This window comes from Xyrauchen texanus, chromosome 14, assembly GCF_025860055.1.
Source record: "Xyrauchen texanus isolate HMW12.3.18 chromosome 14, RBS_HiC_50CHRs, whole genome shotgun sequence".
NCBI classification, from domain to species: Eukaryota; Metazoa; Chordata; class Actinopteri; order Cypriniformes; family Catostomidae; genus Xyrauchen; species Xyrauchen texanus.
In genome coordinates, this window is record NC_068289.1 from 6956383 (window position 1) to 6975726 (window position 19344).

The following is a 19344-nucleotide window of genomic DNA, read 5'->3' on the forward strand; positions in this document are numbered from 1 at the left end:
AGGGAGTGTCTCAGACAGCGATCAATAGATAAGTGGTGGAAAGACTGCCCTGGTCCTGAACAGAGTCAGCTGTTTACTAGTCCGAGAGGGAGCTGGAATAATTTAGTGATTGTGACAGGCCTCTTCGAGCCTGTAATACCTGAAAGTCTAAATAATAAATGAATGGAGAGTGCTGCCCTGCTCTTTTACTCATGGCAGGGAGCCACACTGGGCAAAGTGAGGATTGCTTGTTAAAGGTAGAGGACAGAGAGACATAACAAGCTAAAGCTCACAAGGAACGTGACACTCCAGCTCTAAACAATTGACTTTAAAGAGAACACAACAACAAATCCCATGCACAACATTTGGTCCATTTTAGCTAAAGTTACAATATTGAAATGTCAATTAAAGTGTTCATAGCACAAAAACCCAGATTTTTTTTTAAAGGAGTTTTACAAGTCGTGTGTAGCAGGATGGGCTAAAATGACCTGCTTAATTGTGCTGTGTCACATGCATGCTCTTAGCCTATTAGTGCCCTTGTTGTGGGTATATTAGAGGTGGGTTTCTCTCTCCACTCTGTCACACATGCATCACACTCTGAATATATCAAGTGTGTTTCTCTGATCTTCTCGATTATTCCTGAACCAGTAATTTTTCAACACAAAATGAGACATTTCCCTTTGTCTCCCTCTCTTTTTCTTACTCCTTTCTAACACATATTCTCTCTCTCTCTTCCATACACTGCAATTTGGCACATTGGATTCTCCTCAGTACTTCTTAGAGCACATAAATCTGCACTTTTGTAAAGTACAATTGAGAAAAGAAGAAAGGCTTACATTTATCAGGCTTAAGTTCAACAGAGGTAACACTAATTACCCTAATATCAACCAGCTACAACAAAATAACAACAATAGTCATACAAATTAAAACCTTATTCGTTTTTAAATAACAATTGTTATTTTTCTACAAACATTCCCTTGTTTTGACCAAATAATTTATTCAAGTGCAAGGGATTATGGGTAAGCCACTCATTTTAAATTAGTAGTACTCTAAGCCAAAGTTTAAAGAACGTATATATCTGAGTTATGATTCCAAAACGTGACATTTTAAGTACAATATAATTATGACCACATAAATGTTTTTATTAATGACAACTTAGCATTTAGAGAGTTAACTAGTAAGAATAATACAAAATTAAGATTGAGTCTTTTACAATTTGAGATAACTATAAGTTCAGTTAGAACAACTCTTGGAGATAGATTAAAGATTTTTATGGATGATAATGATAACTTAGTCTTGGCAGACTAGATCTGCCTTATGCATACTGCTGCTGCTTACATGAGTCAATATGCTGCTGTTGTTGGCAAGAAAACATGACAGTGCTGAGACAGAAGAGACATGCTGCTGCAGCTGTACCAACATCATGATAAAGCCCCCGTAAAGCAGATCTAGACAGGTGGTGCTGGGAAGGTGGAGGGATAACTCTACACATACTGCACTGCTGTAGCCATTTCCCAGTGTATTGCGTGAGGTGAGTAGCAGCTTTATACAGTTGTGCTCATAAGTTTGCATACCCTTAGAGAATTGGTAATATAAAGAAAACACAAATGAGCAGGCAAAACACATTTCTTTTATTTTTTATGGGATTCATATTCAACTGTAGGTTATAACAGGATGGCACAATCATAAAACAAAACATGGCAACAAAGAAAAAAATTAAATGACCCCTGTTCAATAATCTGCATACCTTTAGTTCTTAATTCTGTGTATTGCCCCCTTTCGTATCAATGGCAGTGTGCAGTCTTTTGTAATAATTGTCTATAAGGCCCCAAATTCCATCAGGTGGTATTGCTGCCCATTCATCTTGGTAAAATGCCTCCAGGCCATGCAAAGTCATCTTGCATGAACCACACGTTTGAGATCTCCCCAGAGTGGCTAGATGATATTAAGGTCAAGAGGCTGTAATGGCCACTCCAGAACCTTCACCTTTTTCTGCTGTAACCAGAAAACTTGGCCTTGTTCTTAGGGTCATTGTCGTGCTGGAAAGTCCAAGAGCATCCCATGCGTAGCTTTTTTGCAGAAGAATGCGAATTGTCTGCCAGTATTTTCTGATAAAATGTTGCATTCATTTATTACACTTGCCATCAATTTTCACAAGATTCCCTGTGCCTTAAGAGCTCACACACACCCAAAACATCAGTGAGCCACCACCATGCTTCACAGTGGGGATGGTATTCTTTTCACTATAGGCCTTGTTGACTCCTCTCCAAACTTAGCACTTATGGTTGTGACCATAAAGCTCTATTTTGGTCTTGTCACTCCAAATTACAGTGTGCCAGAGGCTGTGAGGCGTGTCAAGGTGTTGTCGGGCATATTGTAACTGGGCTTTTTTTGTGGAATTGATGCAGTAAAGGCTTCTTTCTGACAACTCTACCATGCAGCTATTTTTTGTTTCTCGTATTGTGCTCCTTGAAACAACCACACCGTCTTTTTCCAGAGCAGCCTGTATTACTCCTGAGGTTACCTGTGGGTTTTTCTTTGTATCCCGAACAATCTTTCTGGATGTTGTGGCTGAAATCGTTCTTTGTCTACCTGACCTTGGCTTGGTATCAAGAGATCCCTGAATTTTCCGCTTCTTCATAAGTGATTGAATAGTACTGACTGGCACTTTCAAGGCATTGGATATCTTTTTGTATCTTTTCCATCTTTATAAAGTTCAATTACCTTGTTACACTGGTCTTTTGACGGTTCTTTTCTCCTTCCCATGGCTTAGTATCTAGCCTGCTCAGTGCATCCACGTGAAAGCTAACAAACTCATTGACTATTTATACACAGACACTAATTGCAATTTAAAAAGCCACAGGTGTGGGAAATTAACCTTTATTTGCCATTTAAACATGTGTGTGTCACCTAATATGTCTGTAACAAGGCCGAACATTCAAGGGCAAGTAAACTTTTGATCAGGGCCATTTGAGTGATTTCTGTTATCATTATGATTTAAAAAGGAGCCAAACAACTATGTGATAATAAATAGCTTCATATGATCACTATCCTTAAATAAAAGACAATATTTTTGCATGATCAGTCATATTTTCAAAATCATTTTCACAATTTCTGCCAGGGTATGCAAAAATTTGAGCACAACTGTATATTTTGACAGGAGGGCAAAGCTACTGATTGGGTGTGTAGGACGAGGTGCGCCTGTTCAACCTATCAGCCAGCGCCATGCTGTGTTTCCTAAATTAACATAATTGTCATTTTTTTAAGGCGAATCACAAATGAGATCTCCTATATAGCAATCAGATTAGTAGTCTCACAAATGTCTCCTCTAGGATTTAAGAAGAGATCTCACAAATTAGGCTTAGTCTTAACAAAATACCAAAGTTTGCAATAAAAAGCACAAGATTTTAATATGAACTCAAACACTTGACTTTCTTGTATGCTTGTCAATCTCCACATCATCACAGAGGAATCGCCAGTTGTAGAGCCTGACTGCCAGGGACTCTGACTCTGCCAGTGCGGCCATTTGCAAAATGTTAACAGTGAGAGTTAATCTCTGCAAAAGATCGGAGTGGACATTAGCCAAGGCAAACTCTGCTATTTGCTGAGAGGTATTTCTGAGTCCTGTTAAACAGTGGGTCTATAAAAGTTTTTAGGAGGAATTTCTTCATGCGTGTTGCCTGATCTGCATACTGACCTCTAGAAACCAATGTGTCCTCAGTAGATAATTTCAGCACACATGGCACATTTATATAAAAATTCTCCTTTAAATATGACCCATCTGGGAGCAAGCTGGCACAAATATTCTGAGTATGCCTTCCTTCTGTTTTCCTTTTTGTTATTTTAAACAAAGAAAAAGATGACATCTAATTCAGAAGACCTGAAAAACAAAGGCCTTTTCATGCAAAACCCAAATGGCTAATGACTGCATAACTGATTCTATAATGAGAAGGAACAATATGCAGCCTGTTTGTGTGCTTTAGTGAGATAAAGAGAAAAAGAGAACACAACTTGAATTGAGAGCTGGCAGAGTTGTACTTGCTCCAGTAACAACATTTATCATATTACTGCAAAATGCCCTAACTGTCTGACAGTCAATGGAGGAGAGGAGAGGTCATGGACAGACAGCTTGCACAAATGGGCATATTTTTTTGTGAAAAGATCAAATCTGCGGCACTCAGGAACAGTATTTATATGGACACTTATTAGCATCTTCTCCCTATCTCGCTGGGAGAGAGAAAATATTTAATGGACAACACTGTTCATACTTTCGCTTAGAGGCTGAAGTACATTTAGTAAACTGTACTTAATGAAGAGGCATTAGCCAGTGAAATGGTAATGAGTTCAATGTAAACTGTACTCAGAATGAAAAATGTTTCTGAAGGCAGCTTAAATATGTTCCGTTGGGGATATATCGGGCATTCAATAGAAAATTTATATTTTAAAGGCCCTAAATGAAACAGTTTACACGAGCGATTATCTAAACCATGATGCCTGTGATCATGGACTCGAATGATTCTCATTACTCGTTTCTCACTGTCGATTTACCATATGGCAGTGGAAGCCTACAGAGAAACAGCTGCAGGCACGTTCTGGTCTCCCTTTAGGGACTGCACATCTCACCTGATTCTTCAGATCTAGTTTGGGGCATGGTCGGCCGCCGTTGAATGGCTTCTCCCGCAACCATTTGGATCTGATTTTCAGCCCACTGCCACAGGAGACGCTGCAGGCTGACCACGTCGACCAGTCGCTCAGCTTGCAGTCCAGAGGGCATGGCACATGGCAAATCTCTTCTGCCAGACCTGCGAGAGAGCATGTTGAGTAATCAGTGGTCAAGCCCCTGCCATTCACGATCACAGTAATAACATTACAGGAAACACCTGGTGGCTATGCTGAGACCTCCATCTAATTTACACTGACAGTTCAGGGCACCCCACAGCTTCCTGTTTGACAAATAACTACTTGCCTTCCCAGCGGAGGAAGAATTACTTAATCATTAAACACAGAGAGTGAGAGATTTGGAAAATGAGACGGAAGCAGGGAGGCGTACTGTACCTGTTTCGCTGCAGAGGTCTGGGCTAACCAGGTGGCCTTCGTGGTCCAGACAGGCCACAGCTCGATAACGTAATCCCTGACCACAGACACGAGTCTCTCTACGACCCCTCCAACCCTGGAGAGATGCTTGCGTTGGCGTATCCGACAGGATACAAGATGACCAGTTACCATACAGCTGAGAAAGAAACTCATCACATGGACAAGGTTCAGATTCCAGCAGAGGGTAAAGGCCTTCTCTCTGACAATGGTCTTGTTTCCTGCTTCGACCTGAACATGGTTCGGAAAACAGAGAGAGACCCAGAATGAATGATTGAAAAAGAGAGCAATAAAGAAGCAAAAAGACCAGTCATATAAGTTTTAGGAGTCAAACTGACAAAAATAAGCACAACAGCACAATATCCCGAGTGATCAAGTCAAAAGCAACAGTGGCAAGGATACACTTTCTTAGATATTTATGTAGATCAGGAAGACACCTTGGGAAGATCCAACACCAGGGTGACCCAAATTTAAACAAATGTATACCAAGCATACATACTTTACATGACAAATGATAATTTGACCAGATGTAATCCAACCACATTGTATTAATGATAAAACTGACTAATTCATTTATTATTTAAATATAATTCACTATAATAAACTGTAATAAAATAGGAATCTATGTTATATGCAAATAGGACAAATGCAAACAGCTCTTTTGCAGTCCAGACCACACACTGGGAGATTTTGTGTGTAATACAGCTGTCTTTAAAAATTATTAAAACATTAATGATCTGTAGATAACCAGGACTATTATTCATGCTTCTGTCAACTGTGGACTGCTAAGTGCCACTGCAAATAGCCCCAGGGAATAATTCCTGATTTATTCTGATTGAAATGGAAACGTCTCAGAAAAACTCAGTTTGCAGCAAACATGTCATTCTTTCAACACTCTTTAGATGATGGAGGCTCAGTTCTGACATTATTGATGGATGGATTTTCAGAATCAGAGATAAATCCGAAATGGACTTTGTTCTGGCTGACACTGGCTGCTTTCCATAAGCTAAAAAAAAAAGAAAACCTATATTGACGTAGAAAGGCAGCATAGATGTATCTTTCACTGCCTATGATATACAGTGGCAAGAAAAAGTATGTGAACCCTTTGGAATTAGCTGGTTTTCTGCAGTAATTGGTCAAAAAATTGTGATTCATCTTTAACAAAGTCACAAGTATAGATAAACACAATGTGCTTAAGCTAAAAAACACACAAACAATTAATTAGATTTCATGCCTTTGTTGAACACAACTCATTAAATATTCACAGTGTTGTGGATTTCATTTCCACAATTTAATAACTGGTCGATCCTCTTTTGGCAGCAAAAACCTCATCCAATTGTTGCTGGTAGCTGCGGCTTAGACCTGCAAAACGTTCAGAAGGAATTTTGGACAATTATTCCTTAGAGAACTGCTTCAGCTTAGCCATATACTTAGGATGTCTGGTGTGAACGGCTCTCTTGAGGTCATTCCACATCTCAATTGGGTTAAGGTCTGGGCTCTGACTGTGACACTCCATAAGATGGATTTTCTTCTTTTTAAGCCTTTCTGTACTGAATTTAGTTCAATATTTAGGTTCATTGTTCTGCTGCATCACCCAATTTCTTCTGAACTTCAGCTGGCACACAGCCACCCTGACATTATCCTGTAGGATATCTTGATAAACTGTCTTGTAATTTTATGATTCCTTAAGATTCATAGATTTCTTTAAAAAAAAATCTGAGAGTGATAACGGATAAAGATGTTTTACAGATATGTTAACCTTAATAATTTTATACTCAACTTAAGAAAACTGGACATTTCCAAAACCACAATATAACAATTGGAAGACATTTTAAGGATATACATTTGTTAGCTGGGCTCTAAAGCTCGCTGACAATAGTTTCCTTAGAAGGTACCTTCACACACAAAATGCAGCATGTTTAGTAATTGACTGACTTGTGAGGCTGTGAGAGCCTTTAGTTTTGGAAACTTTCATCTAACATACAATGAAGAGCATATCCCCTTCTCTTTCTTTCCTTTTTTTCTTAAGTACAAACACATACCATTACCACTGTCATGTTCAGTGGACTGTGCACATCTAATTCATCTAATGAGGAGAGAAATTAATTTCAAGGCTTCTGTTTAAGAGTTTAGCTCTTAATTAGTAGAGCTCCTCTTTGCACATTTTACTTCCTGGAACATTTCAAATTAGTCATGTCCATTAGACATGATTATTGAAGATTATTAGGTTATAAATAAAAAGGGTCTGTCCATGAGGAGAGCTGCTTCATTCAGACATGCTGTAACTAACACTGCAGACCAGCGTTCAATGAGGTCCTCAAACCTGTCAAGTACAATCGCATCAGCCTTTGAAAACCATGTGCCGCATGAACAATTAAGCATGGTCATGTTGAAGGGCTGGGAATTATGAGGGGTTTACTTTATCTGCCTGCCTGTCTGTCTGTCTGTCCGTTCGTCCGTCCGTCCGTCCATCCATCCATCCATACAGCCAAGGGCAAGACAGCAAGAGTGATGGGCAGAAAGTTAAAGGAAAAGAGAGACTAAAACTCTCACTATGTCCAGACAGCTCCCTGCTGTGTGTTTGCCAGCCTACATCTGTTTTGGTTGTTTAGGGGTGGCCAGTGATAGACAACAGCACTAACAGTGTAAAATCCTTAGCTCTATCTGACGTTGTTTGAGAGATTGTGCTCCTGACACCAACAGGTCAGAGTGTGCACCTCCTCTCTGTTTCATCATATTCAGTGATCAGACCTACCACCATCGTATCATCAGCGAACATGACTATCGAGTTTCTAGGTCGTTGCCATCGATGCTTTTCCATTTTAAGGATCAAATCTGTCACCTTAAAGTTTATAGCCTTTGATGTATGATTTACAAAAAAGTATCAGGTGAAGGAAGCCTTTGAAATTTTATCTGACACAGAAAACACGTCATCAGATGTGCAGGGTCTTTATGAAAGCCAATCATGACTTAATAGGAACAAACTAACTAAAGTAGAAAGCCCTGCATTGATTCCCTAATAGACTGCCTGTAGAGTAGTTCACAGCAAGTCTCTGATACCTGATGATAGATAGGACTGTCAAAACAAGTTTGATATTCACAGTAATGTTAACAAAAGGAGAAAAGTGGAAATGAAGAGCATAGTTAATGAAACAATGAAACGGGGCACTGAACAAAAGTTCACTTTTTTATTTTCAAGTCTATTTCCCTGCTTTTAGCTGATTATACCCAGCTAAGGAATATACCGAAGCTGACATAACTGTCAGCTTATCCCCTTTGTTAAAGTAATATAACTGAAGTGATAATACAATTGTGACACTCTCAAAATCATTATAGAACTTGGCACTAGCTCCTGAAGGATTTTACAAATATGCTGCCACTAATTTGTGCTTGTACTTGTCAGGATTTAAACAAGCTTATCGACTTGCTATGGTATAAGGATTTAACATATTCACCATGACAATTTTCATTCTGAAATTGTTGTATTCTGTCACACTAGGCATCTTACAGAATGTAAATAACAAATGTATCAATGCTTGTTCTTCCATTTCCTGAGGTAAGTACTGTAAGAATTGCTGCGTGGTAGAGCATGCCAGCACTCATCAACACATATACAGTAGGCAGTAGGAGAGTTTGTAAAAACCTGTTTGGAAACGATCATTATTTTTATGAGTGGGGCAGAATTACACACTTTCACCTTTACTCTTAAAATGTTGTTTTCTTGCATCTCCTTTCATATGTATGGATGTTTTTTGTTTTAGTCATAGTTTTAGTTTTAGTTCAAAATTTTGTCATTTAATAATTTTAGGGCTGTCTTGTTATGAGTGTGCAAAGCGAAGCGCTACGACCGTGCTCTACATCTTATCCAATTTTCGTGAAAGCGTTAATTCTAAGTATAACATTTTCATACCAGCACAAAGTTCAAGTGGGCGAGGGTGGAAGTGTTTGCACTACTGTGGGTGTAGGTGCACAAACTGTGTGTGTATTTTATAGTAATGAAGTGGTGCAAAATGTCTTGTCTCAGCACAAATTCCAAATTCAGTTCCTGTATTTGCAGTTTGTAGATTCCACCAGCAGGCTGTATTAAAATTAATGTCCAAACTCTTAAAATATAGTGGAACATCAAATGAAGTCACAATCACTGCTGTAGCCGTTATCAGAAAAAATAAATAAGAAAGGGTTAATGCCCGACGAGGTGTCCATTGTCAGGTTTTAATGGACGACGGCGAGGTGTGAACCGGCCGACGCGCAGCGGACACCTCGGAGGGCATTAACACGCTTATACCATGGTCACTTGCCAAATAAAACATTTTTAAAACATTAGTTTATATTTTAATTAGGCTAAATCTAGTTTTTACAAATAATAACTTGCCTGACGGTTTATTTAGCAACCGGAGATATTTATAGTCCGCTCAGCTTGTAGAACCCTTCAGGTTCAAAAATGCATTTTTTTTTTTCATGAAACACAAAGGTAGGCATAGTTATTATTTTATTACACATAAAACAATTAATCAGACAACAATCAAACAAAAAAAAAACAATTAGTTCTGCGCTGTACTCTCCTCCTGCCTTGGTTGTCTGGACAGCTGCGTAAAACTGCCGCAGGGTCTCATTCAGAGCAGCAGCGGTGTTATTTTCAAAGCTGGAGTCCATTTCTTTTTGAACAATAAAGTCTCTGAGTGTATTTACTGCCCATTTCGTATTTTTTTTCGTGTTGATCTCATCTTTTTCGTCTTCTATTTGATTCAATTTTCCCGGTGTTATCTCTTTGTGTCGTTTCTCCGTTTTATTAAAATTTTTTCTTTCTTCAGCAGCATCCCAGTCGTCAAAGTTGTCATATTCTCCATAAATGTTAAAAGAAATAACGAAGTCGCTCATTGTTGTATTAGTAGGCTATGTAATATCTAACTAACGTTAGATGTTTGTTTTGATAGAGCAAATTGTTAACGGATACTTTGACTGCCTGTTGCTATGGTTACTCACAGCTGTTGTAGGCAGCGCATTTATTTATTAATTTCGAATGGTAAACAGGCAGTTTCACCAGAACTACTTTACTAGGTGTCCTCTATCACTTTTTAACGGACACCCTGCAGCCAATCAGAATCGAGTATTCACCCAGACCATGGTATAAATAATAATAATAATAATATTTATATATATATATATATATATATATATATATATATATATATATATATATGAGATTTGTGTTAAACTATCAAAATATCATGGCTTATTTTTCAATTATTATCATTATTTTTATATTTACAATCGTATTTATAATCTAATTTTATTGTCGTATACTGATTTTTCAGTCATTGCAAAAGGCTGTGCACTGTGCTTAACGGTTTTACTTTTATTTTTACTAAAAATGGCATTACATTATAGTCAGTGAAAATAATATATTTTAGTTGATGATAATGTGCAAAATTACAAAAAGATGTCAAACTTTAAAAGACCAAACTTTAATCAAATATTCAAACATTTAGAAAAAAAATATATAAACATTTCTTAATTTAAACATGTATAAAACATTTAAAAGATAGGCTACATACAATATACTGATATTTAATGAATATACTGAAGTAGTAGCTACTCTTTAGAAGTTACCCTACTGTATTCTGCATTCTTCATGCTTTAAAGACTTATTAATTTTCCATTTTTAGCTAGTTTAGAATATTGAACTGCATGCTGAACGCTTGGTTTTTAAGGAAACAGCATATTCTCAATGCAAGTTACATAATTTCATTGTATGTGCAGATGCAAGTTGTAATATTGCATGTATGTTGTGGATAAAGTGATTTTTCTCAAGTAGAAATAAGAATGCATTTGAGAGAGGTAATTAACCCTCCTGATTCATTTTGTCAGTGTTCAGGGCACACAGCTCAAGTGGGGAAATTCCCAACATACTGAAATATTGGATTAGATGAACAATATCTAATAGCTTCTTCTATAAACAGATGTTTCTCTAGATGTTTCTTCTTCTGTTTATATTGTGCACTGTTTTAATAAAATAGTTTAATTATCGTCATGATGCATCTTTTTAATTTGTATTCATTAGCACTGACAAAATCAAAAAATCCCTTTGGCAACAAACGGTTATTTGTTGACGAGATTAACACTGATGTGAATGTGTTGATGTGCATGTATACAGTGGGGTCCAAAAGTCTGAGTGAAATTCCACTAGTGAAAATGCTTCTATTTTGGTATGTCCTTCTTATTTTTTAGTGACAGCATGCATTCGAGCTGGCATGGACTCCGCAGTTCTGTGCAAAACCTGATGATTCATGTTTTCCAGCATGATTTGAGAATGTTCAAAAGAGCATATTGTGTGATTCAGTGGAAGTAAAGAAACAAACCTTTTTTGAAGGTGCTATATATATTCAGTTTTACGTACTTACTTATTTACTGAAAAATACATCCCAATGGAGCAACCTGAGTTTAAGTGTCTTAGTCTAAGGGATTGCCCCTTGCATAGTTCAAACCTGCAACCTTTTGGTCACCATCCCAGATCTGTAATAACTAGGCAACCTCTATCACCTCACACAATTTTCTCATTAATGTAATTAGTGCATGAGGTGTGGCACTGTTATGTTAAATGTTGAACATTCACAACTTTGAGACACTCTGTGAGTAATCTGAATGTATCTCACCTGTTAAGGTGCGTTTGCGGGTACGTCGGTTCCCACAGCCAGAGCACTCTGTGAATTTAGACCAAGTACTGAGAGTGCAGTCATCCCTGCAGGGGACCCAGCAGCTCCTGAAGCGTGATGGCATCGGCCCGGCCCACTGCAGACAGTCTGATACATCTGCCACCTCATCATATTTGTCCACACAGCTCACTCCTGGGAGAAAACACAATCAACCCCACCAGAGCTTTAACACGATAGCACATCTGCTGTAATTTATGCCCACTTGCTAATATTAATAAACATTGGTCATTTCAAGCTTGCAAACTGCAGAATCACAAAGACTGAAAAATGAAATCTGATAATGTATATACAGCGTTAACAATTCAAGTCATTCCTAGCCTCAGCCATAAACAGCACTCCCACGGACCGCCCAAAGTCCTTTCACTGACGGCCTAAAGCATATTGAACACAAAAATGGCAAGCACTGGCTGGAATCCTCAATTTCAACTTGATTGGCTTGCTTTATCCAACTTTCGGGAGTTAGGGTACATGTTTTTTTTTTGTAATCAGTACACCAGGAAAAAAAAATGTATTACAACATTCAGAATTTATACAGTGAATGTTTCCGAGGAAGAAATAGTCACTGGATTTGCCAAAGTCTGCAAGCTCAATGCATTAAATGTTTGGAAGATACTCAGAGATTTGTTAAAAGTACTTTATATCAGGTTAACTATACAGTATATTCACAATCAGAACTGTATATACACACACCTATAAACATCTTCTGCTATTTTTCACTGTATATCCATTTATGGAGACTGCTGTTTAACAAACCAAACATGGTTGTTGTTTTTTTCTTACTTTACATGTCACTTGTAAGTTCATGTAAGTGTGCAGTTCTTGACCAGAATAAGCTGCAATGAGGACCAGATATTATGCTGTTTGGTTAAAGGTCTAAGTCTAAAAGAGACTACGTAATTCAACACCAATTCAATCAGCCTCATTATAGGAATAGTTCAGACAAAAATGACATTTCTCTCATCATTTACTCACTGTCATGACATCCCAGATGTGTATGACTTTCTTTCTTCTGTTGAACACAAATGAAGATTTTTAGAAGAATATTTCATTTTTGGGTGTACTTTCCTTTTAAATAATACAAAATATGCTGCTGTGCGAACATGTTACTTGACAGTTCTTCAGACATTCACTGTAAAGCAAATTCATTCAAATGTATTCGGCGCTGGAAGTAAGCAAAGGCATTGTGACTAAAAGCCATCATGTTTCCCTATAATTCTATCTTTTACAGTGCTGATTTCAGATCTTCCTGCATGAAAATACACCTCCTGAGCATTGCTGCCACTGAGGGACCATAAATGATATGCTTGGCAAATGTGAAGCCGCCTGTTACCTTTTCAGCACAATGGTGTGTCCATTCCACCCACAGGGTGATGTTCCTAGCAGACAGCCGAGGACTTTTCGCTCACTGACTTAAATTTGCCACTCTGCCATACATGATGACATGTTTTGACACAGTCCTCCAGAGTGTGGCTTCCTTCCACTGAGCAGAATCTTTTCATGGGAATTCAGTTAACACATAGCTATAACGATGACACTTGAAGTAAACTTTTCAAACTAAACAACAAGGCTTATTATTGGTCAAGCACACATTGTTTGACAGAATGTGAATAGCACTGAATGCTCTTAATTATCTAATTAGGCTAGTTATAATCAAGAAAAAAGCCACAATATTTTCAATACAGTGATATTACAAGAAATAATGGGGCGCATTATTACAACAAATTAGTGCATTTTACAGTAATAAAATGACTGTACAATACAGAATTATACTGCTTTCATAAAATAGTGGCAGGTAATCACAACCGTGCTGATATTTATTACAACTGCATATGCTATACATGCTATAAACGAGAAATAGATTTTGAGTAAAGTACATTTTTGCCAGTTTTTTCTCAGCTATATTTCAAAATGAAACCAAAGCATTATCAACCGTTAGTGTCTTCGTTATTCAGTGGAAAATACATTTCTGTGACTTTGCCTCCCTGTTTATACCATCATCAGCATACATAATGTGGTTGACCAATAGGGAGCCATCCCTTGACCACACCCGGGCATCGATCAACCTCCCATTATATCTGTACCAGATGGAAATTCCTCCGGTACAGCCATCGAACCACGTGGTCAAAATAGATATTAAATAATATTCCCTGTTCACTCCAAGGTGAACAGTGAATGGCTTCGACTCCCGGCCACGTAGTTTTACCCGGGCCCGCTCGCCATCATGAAGGTCCTTAATGATCACGAGCAGCGGGTCTGGGACTCCGAAAGCACGAAGAACAACCCAGAGCCCAGGCCTACTGATGGTATCATAGGCCTTGACCAGGTCAATAAAGCAGAGATGTAGGTCTTGCTGGAATTCCCTACACCTCTGCTGTAGCAGACGGACAGAGAATGTGGCAACTGTGCAAGACCGCCCTTTCCTGAAACCACACTGGGGCTCCTCAAGCCTCTCCTCAGCGTACCTGGCAAGGCGATGTTGAATAATCCTTGCCAGGACCTTTCACGGCACAATGAGGAGCGAAATGCCCCTATAGTTGTTACAATCCGTGCAGTCCCCCTTTTTAAAGAGCGGGACCACCAGGGCATACTTCCAATCCTGCAGAACCCAACCAGTGGTCCAGACTGTTGTTATGATGTCATGTAGGGCAGTCTGTACACAAACGTCACCCTCCCTCAGCATTTCACTTGGGAGATCATCTCTGCCCAGTGCCTTTCCTGGTATCAGGCTCCGGATCGCCTTCAGTACTTCCTCCAAAGATGGCTCCTCAGCCAGCCACCCACAGGGAGTGACTTCTTCCTCCAATATTTGAGGCATTGCAGCCCCAGCAGGGTCATCCCCACTTTGTCCCACAATGTTTTCCAGGCTGAGGGACTTCCCCTCCCCCAGGATCTCACAGCAATGCTCAGAAAATCTGCAAACCTGTTCCTGGGGGTCGGAGATTGGATCACCGCTCTTTCACATAATGATGGTAATACGTCCCACACACACACTCACACACTTACTCATTCACATTCATCCTTGTTTATCCAATAACTTGGTAGAAAAAGCCGTGATACTATTTCTGAAGTGACATTTTTTAATTACTAACGGAGTGTTGGACGCATCATTTGTACTGAACCAGCAACGGCAGATTCTGATCCGTCGCGTAAGAAAGTAGTTCCATGCACAAATGCTCTTTTTATGACTCTTTTTACTTCATTTTTCCTAATTTGTTTTAAATATACTTGTTCATTGAACTGTTGTCTATAAGCAATATCACACTCGCAATCATGCTATATGGCCCTACATCAGCATTGCTGTGATTACCTACGGCACTCGGCCTGTGGCATCGTGCCTGCGGCCGGTGCTGATGTAGGGCCATATCGCACTCTTGCTCGTGTGATATTGCTTAAAATAAATAAAAAATATTAATAATAATAATAATAATAATAATCCATCCATCCATCCATCGTCAACGCTATCCTGTGTACAGGGTCGGGGCTGAACCTATCCCAGCTAACATTGGGCGAAGGCAGGGACACCCTGGACAGGTGCCAGTCCATCATAGAATAATAATAATAATAATATATATATATATATATATATATATATATTTTTTTTTTTTTTTGTATACTGTGTTTTCTATATTGTGTATATTGTATATTGTACATTGTGTATTATTATTATTTGTATATTGTGTTGTGTGTAAGTATCTGTATATTAGTGTGGCAGCGGGGGCATGGTCAAGTGTCCATCCGGAGAGAGAGAGAGCTGTAAGGGCACTTGCACCTGAGCTAAATTAACACCTGTTTCTGATTACAGTGAACTCGGGGAGAGCGGCACAAAAGAGCCACATAGCCAGCAGACCAGGAAGAGAGAGTGTGGATCAGAACGTTCTGTGAACCTAAAGTGTTGAGACTAAGGAATATTGTGAAGCTGAAACCTTTGTGCAAAACTAAGTTATTATCCCACTGTGAAGCTGGCGTGCTGTGGCGCCCTGGGAACCTTCACAATTAGTTTTGTAAATTGTGTTGTGTAAATATGTTATTTATTGTAGATTGGTATATGTCTCATCACTGTCATGAATATTATGTTGCTTGGAGCCGCACCCAAGACTTTCACCCACTGTTGCACTTGTGTATATGGTTGAGTGATTTGAGATTTCAGTTTGAGGCAAAGCACCACATTTTCCATCAATTAATTGCTAAGTCTGCTTATTCAATTTCTTTCATTCTAGAGTATTCTATCCATTTAAAATTGTGATTGGAAGTTTACTTAATCCATTTGAGATGGGACTAAATGAATACTTTTTATGGTATTTATGTAGCGTTGATGAAACTGGGAAGGGGATTTCTAACAGTACATTTTAAAATTAAGTGTTATTTTATGTGTTTTTGTGCAAGATGAATATAAAGGGGGATAGTTGTTAATGTTTAATATTTTGTTATATTGAGATTTAGAATAGTTTCTGTTATGTTGGAGTTTTGGGGGTTACCATTATGGTGAAGAGGAGCTTGAGGTAATGATGAGGACAAGTAAATATCGCACATAAAATTGCTTCCTTGAGCAAATGCTTTGCTAGCCACAGTATAGTTACTAAACTACACTCTGTAGTGCTTCAAACCGGCATGTATTTATCATACTAACATTCACTTCCACTAGTACATCGAGTTACATCGACACATCTAATTTAGTTGGGTTTACCCAATTCAGCAATGTTCTTTTTAAACAAAGTGTTTGTTTTGAGGTAACATAGTCATTTTATGATTAGAAAACGAATTTCAAACATGTGGAAACACTGTCCACAACAGAATCAGTTCAGCCAAAGAGATTTTTGTTTTAGTGAACACGGACAAGCGGAGTAATACAAACTGTGAACTATCGCAGACCGATAATAAATAGCGGCACTCTTGGAATGTCACTTGTCAATTTGGATTTGAAGACCAGAGCTAACTGCTGTATAATGTCTATTTTTTAACAGCCTTAATATACCTGTAATTGCAAATGAAACTGAATACAAGTGCCTCTGAATGCAGGGTTTCAAATTATACAATAACATAAGTGCATGGAACGGTAGTGCCAAATGCAATAAAGAAATTCTCAGAAGCTGTTCACATTTTATTACTCTCCAGCAATCACACAGACACTATTGACAAGGTGTCTAATACAGCCGTGCCTTTTGTTACACAAAGGTAATTGAGGAGATTCCAAAACTCATTTCCAAACTAATTTAACACAGTATCCATACAGACTGATGAACACAAATGGATTGAATCATGTTAACTAGACAACTGCCAAAACAGTTGCCTCAATTTATAAGCGTCATTTGACATCAAACATCAAAATGAGATGAAGAATGGTGCCTCCTAAAGGAATGAGATGGACAAAAGTAGACAAAGGAACAAATTAAGATAGGTTGGTGTCGCTTACCTGTCAAATGAAAAATTCTCACCTCCCTAGCACATTTTTACAACTAAGGCACACTTTGTTTTTTTGCTCATTATAAAAATGTCCCTCTTCTAATTAAAATTGTTCCCATTTCCAAGCAAGAAGACCTATATACCAGTCTATGGCTAGAGGGCTATAGTCAACTAGGCGAATGGTGGTAGTGTTATTGTGAATATGTAAACCTATACATTTTGGTATGTATAAGGAAAGTATAAAAACTACAAATTAATAATAACTAAGACTGCGAGACTCACAAAGACTAGCCATTACAGCCTTTTTCCACTCATTTTATTTTAACTATCTAATCTACAAAAATATTTATTTTTAAAAACATCATGACAAGGATTCCATAGTAATACCATGGTTTCTTGGACATGGACCATGGCAGGGCTCATTTTCAGCCCTAGAGTTTCATGCCTTAGACCGGCCCACTATAGTTCATGACTGACTATTAAAATAATGAAATTAAAACCTCAGTATATAAGTCTGCAATAGTGCACTGTTCTCTACAGCCTAAAAATAATTAAAACAAGATACATTTACTTGAGAATCAACATGTAAGTTAGACATGCTTTAAGAGAATTTATCTTAAATATACAGGAAGTGTATTTTTTTTTCTTCACATGGTTGTACTTCTGCAAGTGCAGTAAAGAAAAAACTATATTATATTTAAGGTCTATTCTCTAAAAGCAAGTCTATATATCTCATATGCTGCTTCTCAGGTGAATTCATCTTTTCTAAAAGGATTTTTATATATTTTTAAATATTTGCATTTTCAATAATATATCAAACATTCTCAGATAACAATTTTTCTTCTGCAGTATATTTCCTAAAGTAAATGTACATGGTTTTAAATGAGTTTTAGATATTTTTATTAGAAAACAAGCCAAAACAAAACAAATCAAAAACGTATTTTGCTGCAGTGCATAATGGGGCGAAGACTGCCCTCACTTCAATCCATCTTTAACTCACAAAAAAACAAACTCTCTCTTAATAATAAAGCTGCGTATTGCCCATTTTCTTCATGATAAGAAATGCACAGTGACACATATATTATGATTCAATAAGTCGTGAGCCATCGCGTTATAACCTAGCTTTAGTAAGTGCGGGCTCGAGGGACGAGCGTCCCCGTGACAGTGGGTCTCTCAGCCGGGTGCAGTTTCAATCACTCCCCCTTAGATCGGGACATTCACGCAACTCATAGAAGAGCCGCTGACCACACTGAGAAATGTCAGTTTCTGAGTTTTTAGTTAACTACAAGACCTGCTTCCGTATCATTTGCACTGCTCTTAGCTAGCTTAACGTTAGCTTGCCGGCCCTCTCGTCACCTTCATTTGGTGTGCTGGTGAAAAAGCTGCTCAGTTTTGTACATATGGTCGTGTCAGTTTGAAGAGCTTTCTTTTTTTAATCTTGCCTTTTCAGGGCCTTTGCCCTCATTTTATCCCATATCCTCCATCAACCACAACCACCACTGACTGAAGTTTACAAGTGCCATTTTTTTTTAAGCAAGGTGCCGCTGTCAGGGGAGTCAAAAGATAATTAAGTCATTAACCTGCAGGCTGCACTCTGTGAGTGGGCTGTAAAAAAATTATAAATAAAAAGAGTGGGGTTAAGGTAAAATAAAAAAGAGTGGGCTGCTATGAGTACAGGCAGCCTAGGGACAGTATCCATATTTCAACCCAGTGCCATGACAACACCAGCCCTCGCAGCCAAAAAACAGACCGGCCCACCGGGAATTCTCCCGGTGCTCCCGATTAGCCAATTCGGGCCTGGGCCATGGTGTTATTATGTTGTTTTGGACAAATACCAAGGTAATATCATGATATTCATGAAGTACCTTGGAGTACCGAGTTCCCTTCCGAGGGAACTCGCACTGCGTCGTTGAAAACGACTCTTTGGGGAACGCTCCTTAGCGTGCGCCTCTGAATTATGAATGAAACTATTCCAATCTTGATTGGTGTTGCGTCATGACTTAACATGTGACGGCATAACCGGATGCATAAAAGTGACGCCGGTACACACACACATTAGCTTTTCGCTCTTCAGCAAGCTCTATGTTGAAATTGTTTGTCTTATTTGGTGTTGTTTGTCTGATTTAAAAATATTATGGTCACCGAACAGTTCAAGAAGTGC

General features: G+C 38.4%; 1 protein-coding gene across 2 annotated transcripts in view; it reads right to left on the reverse strand.

Annotated features, from left to right (window-relative positions):
• thsd7ba (thrombospondin, type I, domain containing 7Ba) overlaps nt 1-19344 on the reverse strand; it is a 281967-nt gene that overhangs the window by 42752 nt on the left and 219871 nt on the right. For both annotated transcript variants that reach the window (XM_052142989.1, XM_052142987.1), the window contains 3 exons: nt 11724-11915; nt 5035-5301; nt 4603-4781 (listed from right to left, as the gene is read on the reverse strand). In XM_052142989.1, the coding sequence (XP_051998949.1) occupies nt 4603-4781; nt 5035-5301; nt 11724-11915 (638 nt within the window). The remainder of the gene's footprint in view (nt 1-4602; nt 4782-5034; nt 5302-11723; nt 11916-19344) is intronic.